This window comes from Moschus berezovskii, chromosome 15 (genome assembly GCF_049115385.1).
Source record: "Moschus berezovskii isolate FMDL1 chromosome 15, NW_MosBer_1.0, whole genome shotgun sequence".
Taxonomy (NCBI): domain Eukaryota; kingdom Metazoa; phylum Chordata; class Mammalia; order Artiodactyla; family Moschidae; genus Moschus; species Moschus berezovskii.
The window spans coordinates 22,980,002-23,001,279 of record NC_142474.1 but is presented as its reverse complement, the minus strand read 5'-3'; the positions used below and the strand labels follow the sequence as shown (position 1 = coordinate 23,001,279).

Below are 21,278 nucleotides of genomic sequence, written 5' to 3'. Positions count from 1 at the left end.
AAATCCTCTGTAGTCTGTTTTAAATTTTTTTCTGAAATTTTTTCAATATTTTGGAATAAATTTTGCATCTTTTTTTCATAGTGTTATCTAAGTTAGTATTGATTTCTTGGATAATACATTTTGGTTTTGATAGTTATTTTATCCCAGGTTAAAAATCTAATCTATATAATGCCTTTAGATTTTTTTTTACCATTGAATCTCTTTCTCCTCTCCTCTCTCATCTCCTTTACTTGTTTGCCCTTTAGGCAGAAGATTCTAAAAAGTACTGAGGAGCAAGAGTTGGAGAAGAGAGTGAAAATGCAGCAGGAAGTGGTAGAGATGCGGAAAAGGAATGAAGAATTCAAAAAGTTTGCTCTTGCAGGAGCAGGTCAGTTTGGTTCTGATTGAGTCTGATTTATGAGGTAGTGGTGATGGCACCCCACTCCAGTACTCTTGCCTGGAAAATTCCATGGACGGAGGAGCCTGGTGGGCTGCAGTCCATGGGGTTGCGAAGAGTCGGATACGACTGAGCGACTTCACTTTCACTTTTCACTTTCATACATTGGAGAAGGAAATGGCAACCCACTCCAGTGTTCTTGCTTGGAGAATCCCAGGGACGGGGGAGCCGCACAGAGTCAGACACAACTGAAGTGACTTAGCAGCAGCAGCAGCAGCTTCTCATAACCTCGGTAGAGTTTTTAAAGTCTCAAAAGCAAAAATGTCTTTCTTGGTCAGTAGTCAGCGTAAAAAGATGTGTTTATTTAGGATGCTGGACATGGGTACCATTCATATTCCAATGATCATTCCCTAGAATGTTTTATGTACATTGGTCCTTTCTTAGAGCATGTTGTCGTTCCTCTCCATCTCTCGCTGTAGAAGTCACACCAATCTTTCTTTTTTTTTTGACACCCATCTTTTGAGGTCTTTTCCATGAGTCCTTACCTCGTTTTCCTAAGTAGAATTAATCTCTCCCTCTTTTTTCCTCCTAATTCTTTTTCTTTGTATTAGAAAAAGAAGGAACTAGGATTAAGACAGAAGATACAGCAGTTGGACAGACCAATTTTTTTTTTTTCCTATTTTATCCTAGGCAGAGGAGAAGAAAGTTGAGTGAAATCTACTTGTAGCTGGGGAGGAAAGCGTGACTGAGGGAGCTGAAAGGATCAGAGTTCTTTTTTGCTTTAGCATAATTATATTGGTGAAGTCAAAGCTGTACAGCTCTGCTTACTGGGTTGAAAAGCATCTTTGGAGTTTGTGGGGTTTCCCTTTTAGAGTTGCTTAGTTAAGTGTGTTTCTAAAGTCATTTCATAGCTTTTCTTGTCAAAAGTATTCCAGTTTCTCTCTGTCTCCAGAGCTATGAACACACCTGGGAGATGAGGTTCTTCTCCCCACTGCTACCTTATTACAATTTGCATCTGACTGAAGGTCCTCAAACTCAATAGTACTAAATGAATAAGGCACATATGTTGGTGTCCTTGAGGACTGTTTCAAGTTGTGTTATATACAGAGAGTAAATAAAGTTAGATCCATGATAATAAAAATATCAAAAGGACTAAATAAAAAGGGACTTACTCTATGTATGTTCTGTATTCTTAGTGTTACCTGTATGTTTTACTGTTCTTTTTACTCAGGGCAACCTGTGAAGAAATCAGTGAGCCAGGTAACCAAATCAGTTGACTTCCACTTCCGCACAGATGAGCGGATCAAACAGCATCCTAAAAACCAGGAGGAGTATAAGGAAGTTAACTTTACATCGGAACTGCGAAAGCATCCTCCATCTCCTGTAAGTTGACTGACTAAATTAATATTCTTGTTAGTCATTCAGTGAAGATTCTGGTGTAGTATTTATGGTCACTGTTTATAGTAATGTAATTGAGAGAAGCATGTGTTTTTGAGTTACGATATATCTAAATCCTCACTTTGCCCCCTGTTAGCTGTGTAATCTTGAGTAAATCACTGTCTCTGGGAAGCATCTTATCAAATTGCTGTGAAAACTGAATTGAGAATGTACATAAAACACATAGAATTACATGTGGCAAATTGTAGGTACAGGCTTGTTACAGCTTGTGCTATTAAACATTTGTTTAAAAAAATCATGTGTCTGCAAAGTTTTGTGCAAAATATAATGGGTTGATGGGGAAAGTCAACTTGGGGCAGACCACTCAAATCCTATGCAGTTTGGTTACCAGAGCACTAACAAAAGCAGTAATAATCCTAAATAAAAAATCTAGCACTAAGAATTTCTACTTGCATTTGCAGTCATCATCATTTTTTTTTTAAGTAGATCGATCTCTTTTTAAAAAGTTAATTAATTCTTGGTTGCACTGGGTCTTTATCATTGTGTCTGGGCTTTATCTAGTTGCCGCAAGCAGGGGTTACCCTTTGTTGTGGTGCTTGAGCTGCTCGTTGCAGTGACTTGTCTTGTTGCAGAGCACAGGCTCTAGGCATATGGGCTTCAGTAGTTGCAGTACATGAGCTCAGTAGCTGGGGCTCTTGGGCCCTAGTGTGCACAGGTTTCAGTAGTTGTGGTTGCTCTGCAACGTGTGAAATCTTCCTGGACCAGGGATCAAACCCAGGTTCCCTGAATTGGCAGGAAGACTCTTATCTACTGTACCACCGGGGAAGTTCACCATCATTACTTGTTTAAGTCAGTCCTTTGCAGACTTAAATCCTGGAGTTTTGCTTATTCCTTTGAGATGTAGGTCCTTGAATTTTACTTCCAGTCAGAAACTAATTTTATAAAAATTAATGACCCAAGGAGTAGGCTTCTTCATTAGTCAGTTTTTGGGTAGGATATGAGAAGAGAATTTGATTCAGGTACCTGCCTTAGCTGATCCAGAAGCCCAGTTAAAATTTTTAAATGACTCGGGGTGGGATACCTATACAGCTTTTCTCCCCTTCTAATTCTAAGAAAACTTGCTCTTGATTGCTTGAAAACATGAACATGCTTGGAAAAATCACATTATGTACAGAATAGACAATTTGTTAAGTGCTGGATGCTTTCTTCCCCTTTTTAAAAGATGGGAGTATACAGATTATAACCTATGCTCAAGGACCAACAACTTAAAGAAGAATATTTATCTTGGCTTTCCATGGATTCTTTTCCTTTTGATCATCTGTGCTGAGTTTGAGGCTTGTGGTAGATCTGAGCTCTTCCATAACATTTCATTTAGGGAATGAATTCTTTCTTTTCAGGCCCGAGTGACTAAGGGATGCACCATTGTTATGCCTTTCAACCTGTCACAAGGAAAGAAAAGAACATTTGATGAGACAACTTCTACATATGTTCCCCTTGCACAGCAGGTCGAAGCATTCCATAAACGAACCCCTACCAGATACCACCTGAGGAACAGGAAGGATGATATTAGTAAGTTTCTTTCTAGTATCATACCTGGCCTCCCTTAGCTTGCATCTTAGGTATAAATTTGTCTTTAGTTGAAATCCTAGTTTTTGAACTAAAGCATGGCATATGTTGTATGCAGACAACAAATGTACCCATAGTTGGACATTTCTCAAACCACCTAGCTATCTGTCCCCTTAAACCCATCAGCCACCTTGATCCTCCTGGTCAGTAATTGGCTGAGGGGAATTAAGGTAACATGAGATGTCATGACACATCAAGGTTATCTTTGCCATGTGTCAAGGTGCACACTTACCTACAGAAAATGAAAGCTTTCTATTCACTTAATGTCATGTGCTTTTTGTTCATTGATTCAATAAATGTTGACTGCTACAAAGCAGACACTCTGTGTGATGTAGGCAGTATAGAAGTGAACAAAACAGACTTGGTGCTACTCAACATCAAGTTTGTAATTCAGTGAGAGAGATAAACAGGTCATCACAGATTATTGTGAGTGCTGTGAATGTGGAGGGAAATGTAAGAATCAAAGGAAGTGCGAGACAGGGAGAGCAGGTCTGTGTGCTGAGAAGTCCAGGCAGGGAAATACAGGAGAGAAAAGAGATAATCAATGGTTAAGACCCTGTGCAGGTAGGAGAGGGATACTTAGCTCGGGTGGGGTGATTGTTCTTTGAAAAGGAGAAGAGAGCAACGAGTGCAAATGTTGGTTAGTTTGTAGATTTGGTGGTAAACAGATGAAATCTAACAGTGTCTATCTTTATGAAAATAACTCCTAAAAGGAGTTTGAGGATTGGAGGTGTGGTATAAACTAGTTGTCTACAGTGTAGGGTAGTATTCTGGATAAACCAAAATCTGGTTGTTTGACTTTGAAGGTTTCTGAATTTTTCCTGCCTTTGCCTAGGCACTGTTTAGTGCTATTTTAGGTAGCCAGATGAGTTCGTTCCTTTAAGGACAGCATTTCCTAATGTTCTAGTAGCCATTTGTCAAATTTTATATCATGAAAATAACCTTTCTTATTCTAATGGAAATGTAAGTATTAAACATGACTTTCCAAATATATGTGACTCTTAGAGTCTGGTATTCTGCTCTTAGAATTTTGGTCCTAGCAAATAGAAAGAAAAATTATTTTCTGCAATTTTTATTTAAAATTTTGGACTACTATAGCTCAATAATAGTTATATGTATACTTGAAGGCTGGCTTATTTCTAAAATAAGTTGATTTGTTTTCCACCTCCAGTTGTTAGGTGGTAAGGTCTAAATTAGAAAATTCATTCTGGGTAATTATGAAACTTGACAAGGTTGCTTCTGGCCGGTCAGGTAAATAGTATTTTTTGTGAATGGTGATGGTGATCTTAATATTGATGCTTTGACATAGCTTTTTTTTTTTTACTTTTTCCGTTTGACTTTCTGTGGGAGATTGTCTTGATGTTTTGATATAGATGCTAATTTTAAGGAGTGCATAATACTGGAAATTATTACTTGGTCTTTAAAAATGCCTTATTTTAAATCTTATTTGTCAATAACATGCAAAACAGTTGGCACTGTCAGTAGAAGGGCAGTGCAGGCCTCTACAGTGATAAGAAATCCATCAGACACAAATGGATTTTAGATTCAGAAGATGACAGCAGAGTTTACCCACAGGCTACCTTTATCATCACCTCTCAATAAAGAGTAATAGGAGAGAAGGGACTGAATGTTTGTCAGACTGATGTGAGCTGAGCTGAGCTGAGTGTGAGGGGCCAGCCACTCTGGCTTAGCATCTCTGGGCTGCCTAGCTGAGTCAGCACCTACAGGTAAACAGGGTCTTAGCTAGGTGAATGTCTGATTTTGGTTTACAGTGCCATTACCCTCCAAATCTATGGTCAGAATATGCAGAGACCCACAGACTCCCGTGCTCCAAACCAAACATCGTACACGGCCTGTGACCTGCAAGAGTGCAGCAGATCTGGAGGCCGAGGAGCTTGAGAAGCAGCAACAGTAAGTTCCACTGGCGGTATTTGAGGAAGAGTTCCAGAAACCTGCCTGCTTCCTTTTCACTTCTGTAAGGGGTTCGGTTACTGTTTTTCTTGCCTTGGGAATTATGATAGGCGCTGCCTTGCCTCTGTGATGAAAGGATTGAAAGTGGGAATAGGGAGCTGTCCTGGAGTGTAAACTGGTAAAAAAAAATAATCAGAGGTTGGGGTGGGAGAATTTACGATTCCAATAAAGAGTGCCCATTGAGGTTTAGGTAAATCTCACCCTTTTATGGCTACCCAAGGGATTGTTACAACTGTTACCAGTAGAGAGAACTGGAATTTAATGTGAGTTAAGTCTGGGGGTTGTCTCCTGTGGCCTTCTTTTTTCAAAAGAAGTACAAGATAAATCCCAATCTTTAGAGTGGTGGGGTTGTTAGACTGTTTTGTTTTTTCTTTGCTCTCGAGGCAGGGATAATGGGTATGGAGAGAGTTGAATTTTTGTTGCACATGATAGATAATCTTAATGATTACTTTTTTTTTTCTGGTTTTGGCCTACTTTGTTGTTTAGTTTTTATTTTATTAAAAAAATTTTTTTTGTGGTTATCACTTAAACTCTTCACCTTACAGATACAAATTCAAAGCACAGGAACTTGATCCCAGAATTCTTGAAGGTGGGCCCATCTTGCCTAAGAAACCGCCTGTGAAGCCACCTACTCAGCCTGTTGGCTTTGATTTAGAAATTGAGAAAAGGATCCAGGAGCGGGAGTCAAAGAAGAAATTAGAAGAGGAACACTATGAATTTCATTCCAGGCCCTGCCCTACTAAGATCTTGGAAGATGTTGTGGTAAGAGTGGGGAAGCCCTGCGAGCTGGTAGAAGTGTCATGTTCACAACCACATATCCACCCAGTCACACATGTTTGGATACTGTGATCAGGACATCATATTCAGAGCTCTGGGTGAAAAAGAGACATGGCAGAGGTGGATTTTGCTCTTAGGAAACGTAAAGTCCAGTATGGGATCATAAAGTAGCCAATGGCAGAGGTGGGATATGAATATAGGTAATGTGGTTCAAAGGTCTATGCTCTTGTATTAAAATAGGAGGTACCTTTTAAAATGAAAGGTTCTTAGGAAAATGTGTAATTATTTTTTAAAAAGCTGTCTACATCCTTCCTAAATATCACCAGTATTACCTGAACTCCATTTTTAGAAACACTGATAGAGGAAATTGATTTGGTAGTTTGTTGTACTTTGGAAATGTTGTGGTGAAGTGGTAAGTAGGGAAGGGTGACTAAAGTTCATCAGGAGTTAGTTAAGTGAGATCATAGAGTAGTGTTGTACTGGGTAATGTGTTGTTGAGAGTTCTGGATAAACGGATCAGCAAAACACTAGGTGAGTAAGTAAGAAGCTACTGAACTGATATGGTATGCTGTAGGGTAGTCATTGCCAAATCAACTGGGTGTCAGAGTCCTCTGGGATTTTGTTACATAAACAGATTCCTGGGCCCCACCCCTGGAGTTTTGATTGTCAGGTGCAGCATAGATTAGAGCTCCCATTAAGACCTTAGTGTCTGACACATAGTAAGCAGTCGTGTTGTGAATAGTAATAACTGTTGCATGCTTACATTGTGCAGCGTTTTACGTAGATTATCTTATAGATTTCTCATAACAACTCTTAAGAAATAGGTTCTATTTTTATCCCTACTTTTTAGATTAGAAAGAGATGCTAAGAGGTGTCTAGTATGCAGAACCAGGATTTGAACCTGTCATCTCCTTAAACAGTTTTTCTCTACCTCACAATGCTGTTATCATTGTTTATTCTGGCAAGTGCATTTTTGAGTTTGTTTTCAGCACTTTCCCTTCTGAAATTCCCAGGGACTTCAACTTTTGGATTCTAGAGAAAACACAGCATAGAAGGAGTCATAGATATATTTATTCCTTCTACTCTCTTCATTTTTTAGAAAAGGGCTTTCTTTGAAGGAAGAACATGGCTTGCCCATAGGAACATTTTTAAAAGTGGATGGCAGAACTGAAGTTAGGTGTCTTAACTTTTAGTGCTGGACTCTTAAAGCAGAAGAACATGCCTCCAGAGCCTGAGTGCAGTTATCTGCCTGCTACTGTTGTCTCCATCTGTGTCCCCTTGATGCTGAAGCTCTCTTTCTTTGTGTCCTTACAGCGTTTCTTGTGCTCTTCCACTTGTTGATAGGTGGCAAGGAAACAACGGGGCTGATGAGAGATGGGCTCGGGTAGCAGTGGGCCTTGAGGCAGGGATGAGAAAAGGGCTCTTGGGGCCGAGGTGGAGTGATGAAAGCCTTGAGCTCCAGGTTGTGAAATGTGAACTTGGTGCCGACATGTAGTGGGGAGTTGGGGCTCCACAGAGGTGGATATGGTATCAGTGAGGCCAGTGAGTAATTTTAGCAGTGATATTTTAGGGACTTGGGGAGACCAGCAGGCTTTAAAAAATTTTTTTTCATAGTCCCTGAGATAACATTGCTTCATGGTAATTTCCTAATTACTCTGGGACAGGCCTGATAACTTGTCCCAGGACACTTGGGGGCATATCTGCCTTAAGGAGACATGCTCACCCCTTACATCCCATCCCGGGCTACTTTTCCTGAATGTGTCTTTTATCCATCCACGTTGCCCACTTACACCAACTTATCAGCTCTTTAGAAATACCCTCCCTCAGCTTCCTTTCAGAGCTTCCCCATTCCTTCAGCTACATATTCTGTTGGGTTTCTTCAGAGCACTTGTGAAAATCAAGAAATGCTTGGTTTATTACTTTTTCATTGTCTTTTCTTTCCTCCACTAGAATGTGAGCTCCCAGATAGCAAGGACCATGTCTATCTGTATTGTTCACTCCTGCTTCCCCAACATCTAAGCATAGCATAGGCACTGGGGTATTGGACAACTGTGTGAGAGACAATACAAGCTGAAATCCATCAGCCTGTGTTAGACACTGGGAATTCGAATGAAATCAGACACAGCTCTCATCCTCAAAGCTTTCACAGTCTGGAAGAGCAGATTGGCATATAGACAAATAAGGACAGTAATACTAATCAACGTATGTTCCCTGAACAATTACTACTTCTTGTAGGTGCTGTAGAGGAATGCAAATGGCAGTATCTCTACCCGCAAGGAGCTTATAACTAAAAACAATTTAAAACAGTAAAACAAGAAGGTTTCTCTGTTTCTAGAAACCCAGTTTCTTTATCTCTATTTCTGAATGAGCCCCCTATTGGCTTTGATTGCAGTGGAGATGGGGTATGGATAAATAGTTTCTGCAAAGTTAATTTTCATAAATCACCTTTCCTTCTCCCCCAAGTAATATGAGGATTGATCCTACTCATATAAATATCTCTTTCCCGGCTTACTTGTTAGAGATTTCTTTTAAAATGCACATCTCTCTGCTGGGAGGTTGCAGACAGAGGGGAAAAGTAGGAAATGAGGAATTATTCTAGAACTAAATGAGTTCTCAGATAGTTATTTCAATTATTTTTATGAAAAGAACAAAAAACCAAGGACACGTTATACAGATTGGAATGAAAGCTGGGCTAGAATAGACCTCTGACTTCTTGTTCAGTGTTCTTTCCATTTCCACCTGTCCTGGCTATGTTCAAGCTCCAGGCTGGTATCCACCTATCCAGGATGTAGAACAAGAGATTTTTGTTGTTTTCTGGTAAGCATTAGATGAAAACCCATGTCATAAACTTTCATCAGTCTCGTTATAAATTCTGTATTAAATTTTGCTTTATTAGTGATTCTGATTTTCTTTGGAAAGCGTGTGACAACTTTTCACAGCAGATCGAAGCTCCCCTTTACAGTAGTCACCTTGAGAGAGTATGTATTCTTTCCAAAGACTGATAGTGTACAAAGCATTTTGGAAAAGCTACTTGTCTTGGATGTTGTGGCAGTTTTTGGATCTCTTCAACAATACCAGGTCTTGATACTTTAAAGATTAATTAGCTTTTAGGAGTTGGTCCAAAGTCATTCAGAACTAAAACTTCAGAGTAGTCCAAAGTAATAGAGCTGGAAACAGTATTGCTTAACTAAAACTAAAGAGTGAGCAACTGCCTTGCATGGCCCTAAACTGGCTTTGAAGGCCACTCCAAGAAAGACATTCCAGACATGCTTGGAGCAGTTGTAGCATTGTTGGGATTAAGAAGTCTCCCAAGGTAAAAATTAGAGTCCAAGAGTCTTTAAGTCCAAGGTATAAATTCTGTTATTCATACTTACAGTATTCATTCAACAAACATTTACTGAATGCCTTATACTTGCCAAGATTTGTGTTAGGTATTAGGGATTGATGGAATAACAGTTCCTACTCTCAAAGCACTCATAGCAGGAGGAGATGAATATCTTCAGTCAACAAGGGCAATGAAGGTTTTTTTTTTTTTATAAATTTATTTATTGTTGCTGTGCACAGGCTTTCTCTAGTTGTTGTGAATGAGGGTTCTTCTCAAGCGGTGCACGGTCTCTGGGGAGCTCCAGTTCATCACTAGTTGTGGCCTATAGGCTTAGTTACCCAGTGGAGTGTGGGATCATCCCAGACCAGGGATCAAACCTGTGTCCCCTGCATTGGCAAGTGGATTCTCAACCACTGGATGACCAGGGAAGTCCTGCAATGAAGTTTTTGTATGTACCATAATAGACTATGTACAAGGAGAGAGGGGTCAGTAGGTTCAGGGAGTGATCTTCCCAGCAGCTGTAGCATTTCAGAGAGAGCATAGGCAAAGGTATTGAGATGAGAACCAGTGTTAAATTTTGGCAGTTGCCAGTAGTTCATTGTGGCTGGAAGGTGATGTCTAAAGAGGGACAGAAGACATGCCTGGAGAGTCAGGCAGGGTACCAAATTATGAAGCACCTTGTCCTTCATGTGAAGGAATATGTTACACTGTTCTAAGTAGACATTAGGAGTCATTAAAGAATTTTAAATCAGGAAGTAACATGATCAGATCTTTTGGCTATATAAGAAGATGGACTCGCAGAATGAGATGAGACGCTGAAAGCTGTTAGTGGGCTAGTGGAATGGTACAGGCAATAGATAGTGTGGCCTATGGCATAACAGTGAAGAGTTAGAGAAGTGGAATAGAGAGCTGATGGGGGAATCATATGGATGTGGGTGTAACAAATGAGTTACTGAGGATGTCTTTAAGATATTTTTTAAATTGATCTGGTCATACCCTTTATGCAGAACAACAGCCCTAGAGATTGCCAGATTCATGATAGAGGTAAACTCTAGCAGAATTAGAAAATACTTACAGAACAGCTTTCTAAAATATGTTAGTTTTGAATTACCTGCTTAGTATGATACATATAATTCAGTCAGAAAGGATTTGAAATGTTGGCAGTGTTTTGGAATCACAAAGCAGGAAAATCTTCGAAGGAGTTGAATGTGTAAGAATTAAGGAATATAGGGATTAAATGCCTCTTTTAATCTGCTCCCAAAGAGATGTGAGAGTTGATAGTTTGGTGTTCTTTTCGAATTTTATTTTCTATGCTTAGATTAATTATATATACATTTTGTTTTATTTTTAGTGTATGTGCAGGTATCTTTTAATTTGATTTATTAAAATTTTTTTGGAGTATAGTTGATTTACAGTGTGTTAGTTTCAGATTCTGTTATATACATACACATATAGTCATTTTTTTCAGATTCTTTTCCCATATAGGTTATTTTAGAATATCGAATAGAGTTCTCTGTGCTATATAGTAGGTCCTTGTTGATTTTTTCTTCTGTATATAGTAGTGTGTTTGTTAATCCCAAGCTCCTAATTTATCCCTGCCCACCCCCCATCCCCCTGCCCCTCTTTCCCCTTTGGTAACCATAAGTTTATTTTTGAGATCTGTGAGTCTGTTTCTGTTTGTGAATAAGTTCATTTATACTATTTAAAAAATTTTGATTCCACATATGACTGATATCATATATTTGTCTTTCTGCATGTACATTTTAAAAACACAAGATATTTTTGGTTTCAGCCACTTGTCCCTCCTCTCTCAATATTATGAATACTGTTGTATGTCAGTAATAAAGATCTATTTTATTCTTTTTGATGACTGTATAATATTCTATTGTGTGGATATGCACCACAGTTTAAGAAAGAATTTAACCAGTTTTTATTCTTTTTAAAAATTTGTATTGAAATATACCTAAAAACTAAACTAGAGATCAAATATTAGGGTATAATATTGGGTGAAAGAGTATGACCATTTAAAGATTTAATAGCTAATTCTTAAAGATTGTACCAGCTTGTGTCCTGTACCTCACCCAACTGTATGTGACTGCCCACTTCTCATCACATGCCAACCAAGATTGGTATTAATCAGTCTTTAAAGTTTATTACTCAGTCTTTTACGTGAAAAATGCCTGATTATAGTTTCTAAAATTCTTGAGATTAAATCTCTTGTGTATCTTTGTTAACTTCTTGCTCTTTGTCCAGTTATTTGGCAAAAGAAAATTAGACTTTGCCCAGTGCTTTTTTCCATTCACCTTTTGAGGGTAACATTTTAAAATATAAGTTCTTATTGTAGAGCTGTATGTGAAATTGGTTTAGGAGAATGGACCATATTCTGTCCCTAGTTAACATTTGGAAATCCTTTTTGATTTTGTTTTTAAGGAATTGGGTTATAAAAGGGAGAGAAGCAATAAAATATTGACAGTTTATTTTGTGGTGTTTTTCAAAAATACCAAAAAAGATTTTGATGGGTTTAATTTTTTTATTAAATATACAACTCAAACTGTTTTTTGCTGATCTTCTGTCATGTTAATCAACCTTTGGAGTACTAATACATACCAATGTTAGGTAGATAAATAACAACTAGCCTTTTTTGATTTCTGATACATGAACTTCTAAGAAAGGTATTAATTTCATCACATAACCTAGTTGAGATTGTTCTGGGATATCTAATTGAGTTGCTTACTCCCTTCAGGGTGTTCCTGAAAAGAAAGAGCTTCCAATCACTGTTCCAAAGTCACCAGCCTTTGCTCTGAAGAACAGAATCAGAATGCCCACCAAAGAAGATGAGGTGATTCCCTAGGATGGGATCTCTACTCCTTCCGCATAATCAATTTAAGCATTGTGTGCATGCTAAGTCACTTCAGTTGTGTCCGACTCTGTGATCCTATGGACTGTAACCCACTAGGCTCCTCTGTTCATGGGTTTCTCCAGGCAAGAATACTGGAGAGGGTTGCCATGCCCTTCTCCAAATCTAAGTTTTATTCTTTCTTAAACATAAAGGAATTCAAAGGCAGTCATTCTTGCCTGGAGTTATCTTAACAATGGGTATGAATGATTGATCATCTATTTTTGCTCTTCCAAGAACAAAGTAGTAAGTATATGAGGCTCTTTGCCAACAAAGGTTCGTCTAGTCAAAGTTGTGGTTTTTCCACTAGTCATTTATGGATGTGAGAGTTGAACCATAAAGAAAGCTGAGTGCTGAAGAATTGATGCTTTAGAATTATGGTGCTGGAGAAGACTCTTAAAAGCCCCTTAGACAGCAAGGAGTTCAAGCTAGTCTGTCCTAAAGGAAATCAACCCTGAATATTCATTGGAAGGACTGATGCTGAAGTGGAATCTCTGATACTCTGGCCATCTGATACAAAGAGCTGATACATTGGACAAGACCCTAATGCTGGGAGATGGAGGGCAGGAGGAGAAGGGGGAAACAGAGGATGATATGGTTGGATGGCATCACCAACTCAATGGACATGAATCTTAGCAAACTCTGGGGCACAGTGAAGGACAGGGAAGCCTGGTGTGCTGCAGTCCATGGGGTCTCAAAGAGTTGGACATGGCTTAGCAACTGAATGACAATGATTAGTCATTTTGGCTTTCAATGGTAACTGGTTGTAACAAGTTATGTTTGTTTCCATTGGATTGAAAAATCAGTCTTTTTTTAAGACTTATACTCTGTTTTGCCTGAGCTATTGTCATCATTCAGTGAAGGATTTTAAAAATTCACACTAAGTAGTTACATCTGCCCTGTCCTATCTCCATTGACCCAAGGGTTAAAGAGGTGACTATGTGGTGATGGTTCATGAAGTTGGAATATATAAACTGTCATTGATCAGGCTAGTTTCTTATTACATCTCCCTTTTTATCTATAAATATCCAGACTTAGGGTAATTTTATAGCATATCTCAAGCATAAACCTTTTTATAGATTCATTTGAAACTAGAATACACAGTAATCTTATGTTACCAGCTTGAACCCAGTCAACTTACTTGGTCCTATTCTGGGTTTGGCATCTGGAAATACTCCCAGTCACATGTTTTAGCGGAGTCTGGAGGCTAGGTCAAAGAAGAGGCCAAGGTATATGCTTGGTTAGTACTTTTCTTCTGTTCTTCATTTTACTCACACTGTTTGAGCTCTTTTAGTCTTTCCAACCTTCCTGTGAAAATTTTTAGATCCTTTAAAAGTAATTGTGTTAGTTTATCAAATGCTTTCACGTTGATCTCACCCCTGTGAGTTAATAAATGACTTAGTAGGTTGGTGAGTTGGTAGGTATCCCTCTTTGATAGAAAAGGAAGCTAAGACACCTGAGAGGTTGAGTGACTTGGCTTAATGACTTCTTTCATATATTGTCTTCTGACTTCACATTCAGAGGAGGCGAGAGAGTGAGAAGTCTTGTCTCTAAACTGCAATTTTTTCCCTTAGGAAGGGGAGGAGCCAGTAGTGATAAGAGCTCAACCTGTGCCATATTTTGGAATGCCTTTTAAGCCCCAGATCCCAGTGGGGAGAACTGTGGAAGTATGCCCTTTTTCTTTTGATTCCCGAGACAAAGAACGTCAGTTACAGAAAGAGAAGAAAATAAAAGAACTGCAGAAAGGAGAGGTAGGTGTTGCATTTCTATAAATAGCATAATATTAATACTAGTCTTTAATCCCTCAAAGGTAATCTTTTGTCTTGCACTTTTTAAAAAGTGTGTTTAGTAGGTTGCATCGGGTCTTAGTTGCGCCTTGCAGGATCTTCATCGCAGCACACGTAGTCTCTAGTTGTGGTTCACGGGCTCCAGAGGATGTGGGCTCTCTGGTTGCCCCATGACCTGTTAGTTCCCCATGTTTACTGCACTGGAAGGCAGTTCTTAACCACTGGACCACCAGGGAAGTTCCTTATGTTGTACTTTTAACTGTACTTTTAATAATCACTAACTTCCTTTGATCCCTCTAAGAACCTTAGGAAGTATAAATAGGGCAAGTAATTTAAATAACCATTCTGGAAGTTAGGTGACTTGCCCATGATCATGCTGGTAGTTATTGGCAAAGTTGGGAGGAAAACCTCGATTTCCTTTTGAGCCTATTAGTTTTCTGTACCGTGCTGGTTTGAAAACTTGCCTTTCGTATTTTTCAGATTCATCCAAATATTCTGGAGCAGCTGTGGCATTCTGAATAGAAAGGCCTTATCTTAAATCTTACATTTTCTTTTCTATTAGGTGCCGAAGTTCAAGGCACATCCTTTGCCTCACTTTGACACCATTAACCTGCCAGAAAAGAAGGTGAAGAATACCACCCAGGTTGAGCCATTCTCCTTGGAGACAGACAGAAGAGGTGCCCTGAAGGCACAGACTTGGAAGCATCAGGTGGGGATGGGGAGAGCAGCTAAAATGTGAATTGCTTGACTGTTGGTTTGTTACAATAGGTAGACCCGCTACACCAGGCTTCATCTGGGAACTAACATACCAGATTGTTTTAGGGACTCTCACTGTAGTCAGGGGTCAGAAAACTTTTTCTATAAAACACCATATATTAAGTATTATAGATTGTATAGGTTACATATGGTCTCTGTCACATGTTGTGTATTTCAACCCTTTAAAAATATAAAGACCATCTTTAGCCTAAGGGCTGTACAAAAAGACATTGCAAGCTGGATTTGGTCTGCAAGCTTAAATTTGTAAGTAATCATCTGGAGAATTGAGAGCTAATAGACTTTTTTTGTGACAGGTGATTCTTAAAGAGCTCATCTATTTCATCTATTAGACTTGTTCATTAAATATTCACTTTTTTCTGTTGGTGCTTTGATAAGAAACTATGTGGTAAGAATAGATTCTCAATAGAGTATGTTTTCTCAACATTCTGTGCTATTTGCTCTTTATAAATGATAGGTGATTTAAAACAGTTAATCAGTTGTTGGCTGGTTTAGTTGGGATCTAATTCTGCCTTGTCTGGAAAAAAATCTCCTGAATCCCTAAATTTGTCAGTATTGATATTATCTCTTATTTTGGAATCTGTCCAGAAGGGGCTCTGGCTTGATCTTTGTAGAAAGTCTCCCCTTTTGAAGCCCAAGAGATATGATTGATGAAGTTACTAAATCTAGGCCCCTTGTTGGCACTGTTCTCTAGGAGAACCTAGGGCTGTTGTTTGAAAATAATCATGACATAGAATGTGGGGGGTATTTTCTATAATAAAAAGATTTTTTAAGTTTTTCAGACGTATATAAAAGAAAGAATAGTATAATGAACTTCCATGAACCTGTCACCCTGTTTTCTAGTGTTCAAAACATGGAAAATCTTACTTCATCTAACTTTCTACCTACTCATCTCTATACTGGATATTTCTGCCTACACAAGATTATTTTGAAGCAAATCTTAGGTGCTACCTCATTTTATCCAAAAATACTTCAGTGTGTAACTTTAAAATATAAAGATTAAAAGAATTTCATAACTCCAATGCTATTATCACACTGAAAAAGACTAACAGTAATTTCTTAATAGTGACAAATAGCATTCCTGTATCCCCTATCTCTCATTTTTAAAACAGTTGAATTGTTCAAATCAGGATCGAGAAAATGTCCATATTTTATAGCTGTTTGATAAATCTCTAAATCCCTTTTCATCTATAGGCTGCTCTGTGTGCATTTTGTATGTTGAATAAATGGGATTATTTGTCCTATTTAGGTTTTACAATCTGGATTTTGATCATTGTGTTCCCATGGTATTGATTAATAATCACCTGCTGTCTTTATAGATGAAACAGTTCAGAAACATTAGAACTTGAGTAATTGAGGTGGTAGTTATGGAAAGTTGGTGGTTGCTTGTCTGACAGATTTTCTTTCTTACAGCTGGACGAAGAACTAAAACAGCAGAAAGAAGCAGCTTGCTTCAAGGCTCGTCCAAACACTGTCATCTCCCAAGAGCCCTTTGTTCCTAAGCGAGAGAAAAAATCTGTTATCGGTAGTTATTTTATGTGTTCTTGAGGGATTGGGGAAGAATTGTGAGACTTCCTAGGACTGAGTTGTGTCAGTACAATGCTGTGCCAACCAGAAGCATTTGCGTGCAGAGATCTGGCGTTTCTTCCTTAGATCTTTGTTGAATGTAGCAGAATAGTGCCTGGGTGGAGGCAGCTGGCATTTCAACAGTTTTACTTCCCAACCCAGAGAGTAGCAAATGAGGGAAGAGCCAGGACTTCTTTCTGGACTTCACCCTAAAGCTAGTCTTAGATAGAAAACATTTGATTCCTTTAAGAACTGAGCTGCATTTCTAGAAAAGTGGGATTCTTCTCCTAAATGTGTCTCTCAGTCACTATGTAGTTTTGAGCAAGCTACTATCTGTATGGGTCTTGCCTAATTAGATGATTTATAGGGGTCCTTACAACCCTGAAAATTTGAGGACTTTTTGTATGTGGTATACTTCACCTTTCTACCCCTTGGGCTTCCTTTGAGCTCCGCCTTTCTGTTGCCATGCATCTCTGTACACTTGCTGGGTCTATAGGGCTAGGATTCCGCAAGTCATGCTTGTGCACCAATATTCTCTCTGTTTCTGTACTCAGAGGGCCTTTCTGGTTCTCTAGTTCAGGAACCTTTTCAGCTGGCGACAGAGAAGAGAGCCAAGGAGCGGCAGGAGCTGGAGAAAAGAATGGCTGAGGTGGAGGCCCTGAAAGCCCAGCAACTAGAGGAAGCCAGGCAGCAGGAGGAAGAGCTTCAGAAGGAAGAGTTGGCCAGACTACGGAAAGAACTGGTAACTGGGCAGCCTAAGTGCTGACTAACCCATGATTGCATCTGTTTTGTTTATCTGTGCCTTGCCTTGTTCCAGAAGGGATCTAAGGTGGTCTCCAAGGACGCATCGAAGATGAGTGAAACCGAGAAGTCACACAAACCAAGGGTGGTGACAAAGTTGACAAGTGAACGAGGCTAAAGATGTGTATATTGTGATCCATGGTTCTCCTAGGTTTATAATTTTGGCCCTTTATGGGAACCAACCTATCAGTTGCAAAACTTATCATGGTCGAGAGATATAAACAAACGAGTTATTTTAAAAAATACATTTATCTTTGATCCTAGATTCAGTCAGAATTTCTTCCTAAAGAGAACTTCACATGCTATGCCAGTGCACAATAACACATTTGTAGGACTTTTAAAAAGAATTGTTTTCGGTTGTGCTGGATCTTCATTGCTATGTGCAGGCTTCTCATTATGGTGGCCTGTCTTGTTGCAGAGCATGGGCTCTAGGCCCATGGGCTTCAGTAGCTGCAGCACTTGGGCTCAGTAGTTGTGCTCCACGGCATGTGGAATCTTCCCAGACCAGGGATTGAACCTGTGTCCCCTGCATTAGCAGGGGGACTTCTATCCACTGTGCCACCAAGGAAGTCCCAGGACTCTTTAACTTATTTTTATTATTGCCTTAAGGCTTAAGGAATAATAAGGAAATCAGTGTGTTCTACAATTAGAATATATAGGTAAGGAAGGGCATGGGAATTGTGTGGCAACTGTATTTTAGTGCATATCAGTCCAGGTGACGTTCCATGCTATCACTAGATAATGATTTAAATTAAATATTAGTTATCCAAAAGGAAAGCTTAATTCACCTTAAGGACCCTTTCACTAAGACGGTAGCAAGCCACATGAACTGCATTAATGAGGAATATTTTAGATGGAACTTCAAATGCTAAGTGTAATAAAAGGACGACTGTGGAAATACATAAGTTATTGAGATTCTGTCTGAAATAGCTAAGCCAGCAGTTGATATAGCTGTTGGTAGAGGTGACAGTGCCAAGGAAGACTCTAGGGACAAACTATTAAAGGGAATAGTTTCTTGACAAACCAAGCTACCATTTGCTGATTAGATGAAAAAATACATATATATAATCCTCAGTCCAGATGCACTCAGAAAGCCAGCCTCAAGTGTTTCGACTTTTCTTCACCACTTGAGTCCTGCCTCTTGTGTTTATCCATATTGTAGAGCTCTTTAGTAATCTGGTTTGATTCAGGATTAAGAACAGATGGGACCATGCCTTCTCCCAGCAACACTTCCTAGTTTTTTGTTTGCTTGTTTGTTTGCTTTAAAGTCCATACTTATGGTGAATATTAAGACTCAGTAAGCTTAAGATTGTACTCTGGCAGATTCTTAAGGTGTAACTCCCCTATGCAATTGAGTACACCCCCATTATACCCCAGTACTGAACAGTCAGACTGGAGATAGGTGCACTCTGAGGAATCCAGCAAGACCAGAATAGAAATCTACTTGGGGGACGTCCCTGGTGGTCCAGTGCCCTCCAGTGCAGGGGGTGAGGGTTCAGTTCCTAGTTGGACAGCTAAGATCCAGCATGCCTCATGGCCAAAAAACCAGAGCATGAAAAACAGAAGCAACATTGTAACAAATTGAATAGACTTTAAAAATGGTCTACATTAAAAAAAAAATCTTTAAAGAATAGTAGAAATGAAATCTACTTGGGCTCCAGAGCTTTTAATGCTTTGCTGCTAGACTGTGTTGCCTTTTCCCCCTTTCTCTTAATTAGTGACTAGGATGTGCAATACTATACAAAAATGTTCTCAGGAAAAATGAAAACACCCAAGTTCTCTAACATCCTTATCAATGGTAATTACATTTTTCTCTGCAGGTGCACAAAGCAAATCCAATACGAAGATACCAGGGTGTGGAAGTCAAGTCCAGTGACCAGCCCCTGACCGTGCCTGTCTCACCCAAGTTCTCTACCCGATTCCACTGCTAAACTTGGCTTTGAGCTGCAGACACCATCTGGGAACCTGAGCTGCTTTTTCCATCAAACCAGGAGCCACCTTTGTCATAGGATCATAGAGAGAATCCATTTCTTCAGGCTTTTTCCTACCCATGCCTTACAGAGCATGCCTGACCATGCCTGACAAGTGTGGACTCCCGATTTCATTGAGAGTTGTTTTCCTATATTATTGTGGCTAATAATGAAACTCAACTCATGTATGTCTCAACCAGACTCCTTGGAACCATCAGTATGATGGTTGACCTTCAGTATGGACCTTAATTCTGACTAGAATTTAAGCCTCTGTATCAGCGCAGTGTAATTTCTATTGCCCTTATCCCATCTCTCTCTTTCTATTTTAATCATAAAATAAACATAGTTAAATACTGAGAGATTTAAGTCATGGATTAAATGGAACCATCAGATTCTTGTCAGATTCTTTGCTCTTCTCTTGCAAAATGAATTTAGAGTTAAGGAGCCCATCACTATGAGTGGGGAAGCCTCATGAACTGCCTGATGAGGAAGAGACTTGACTGACTAGAACCTCACAGTGGCCATCAGCCGGCTTCAGGCAGGTCTGCTGTTCAGGCAGATTCTTCCCTTGTTGGTGCCTGTGATAACGGAATGCTGAGCAGTACATGTGTTAAGTCTTCCAGTGACCTGGACTGGAATAAAAGTTTGTCTTTCCCCTCCCTCCCCCCAGCCCCGATTTTTTGTTATTTGATGTTTCTACGTCTGTTGAGCCCCTTTAGAGGTCACATCTTATTGGGGAAGTGGCTACTTTGAGAGGAGAGTCCAGGAGCTTTTAAAAGCATAGGCTTTGTCCTTAAAGGAAAGTGCTCTTTTCTGTCGTATGTTAGAATCCTTCCATTGTTTGTTAACTCCCTCCTAGGAATGACTCTGGAAACCTGTTATTCCTTCAAAACAGACTGTGCCTTCTTCTCCAAATGTGTTTTTTCTCATCTGGTAAACTCTTCCTTATGAAATCTTTTTTCCTTGACCATCTGGTCTCGTCCAATAAGGATGATAATTTCCTTCTTTTTGCCTCCCAGATGTTTCTTAATGTATATATCTCTAGTAGAACAGGTAAACCACTAAGTTACTTGTACTTGTTTACAAACTAGTAGAGATGTAGATAACTAAAATTATGTTATTCCTTGAAGATAAAAATTAGGGTAATCCTATCCGTGGTCCTTGTATTCTGTTGGCACAGAATTTGCTAGATTCTTGTGAAATAGTTTCTTTTCTTTTAGACTTGATATCATTTATGAACTTACTCTGTACCAGTCTTACTTCTGTGCCACGAGTTAAAGGTTGTATCCACACTCTGCCGAGACCAGTCAGTCCTAGGCAGTATATATGATATTGGGTCTATTTTATATTCCTTTTGTTTATTCATTCGGTGAGCATTATCTACAGTCCATTGCAGATTTAGTGATGGGCAGCAAAGCGATTTGCAGATCCCTTGGTCTCCTGAAGGCCCACAGACTGATACAAAGTACAGTTCTTTTGCTCATTTCCTAGAGATAGGTGGTGTATAGTTCCATAACAACTTGTGTAGTCATTTACGAAAGATTGATTTGGTGCTAGTTATATATATATTGGCATTGTTCTAGTCTCTGGGCATATAAGCAATGAACAGAAATAGAAGACCTTGACTTTATGGAGGTTACCTTTAGAAGGGAGACAGACAATAAACAAGTAACTGTCCTCTTCTGTCAGGTGATAAATGTTTCTCTTACTGACTACTGTGTGGAAAATAGACTGAGATGGGGATTTGGGGGGCGTGTGAGATTGGAAACAGGAAGGAGAGGAGATTCTTGCTGTTGTCCAGGTGAGAACTGGTAGTGGCTTGGGCTAGAGTGGTAGCAGTGGAGGTGATGAGAAATGGTTGGATTCTGAATGGATTTTGAAGCTGTAACTGACAAGACTTGCTGACTGATTGGACACAGAGAGGGAGAGAGGGTAGAGAAGGGCATTCAGGTATCAGCCTCAAACAGAGAGAGTTCTCCAGGTCTTGTGCTGTGAAAAATCCAGTTCTACT

The 21,278-nt window shown here is 39.3% G+C and overlaps 1 protein-coding gene across 8 annotated transcripts in view; it reads left to right on the top strand.

Moving 5' to 3' along the window:
* TPX2 (TPX2 microtubule nucleation factor) overlaps nucleotides 1–19,626 on the top strand; it is a 54,022-nt gene extending 34,396 nt beyond the window's left edge. For 7 of the 8 annotated variants that reach the window (XM_055435125.2, XM_055435099.2, XM_088843879.1 and 4 more), the window contains exons 8-18: nucleotides 246–367; nucleotides 1,608–1,759; nucleotides 3,172–3,343; nucleotides 5,173–5,311; nucleotides 5,917–6,133; nucleotides 12,217–12,312; nucleotides 13,944–14,120; nucleotides 14,719–14,865; nucleotides 16,344–16,455; nucleotides 17,051–17,238; nucleotides 19,118–19,626. In XM_055435125.2, the coding sequence (XP_055291100.2) occupies nucleotides 246–367; nucleotides 1,608–1,759; nucleotides 3,172–3,343; nucleotides 5,173–5,311; nucleotides 5,917–6,133; nucleotides 12,217–12,312; nucleotides 13,944–14,120; nucleotides 14,719–14,865; nucleotides 16,344–16,455; nucleotides 17,051–17,238; nucleotides 19,118–19,228 (1,633 nt within the window). In that variant the 3' untranslated portion in view covers nucleotides 19,229–19,626. The remainder of the gene's footprint in view (nucleotides 1–245; nucleotides 368–1,607; nucleotides 1,760–3,171; nucleotides 3,344–5,172; nucleotides 5,312–5,916; nucleotides 6,134–12,216; nucleotides 12,313–13,943; nucleotides 14,121–14,718; nucleotides 14,866–16,343; nucleotides 16,456–17,050; nucleotides 17,239–19,117) is intronic. The other variant, XM_055435133.2, reaches the window with a different exon arrangement.
* The last annotated feature ends 1,652 nt before the right edge of the window (nucleotides 19,627–21,278 follow it).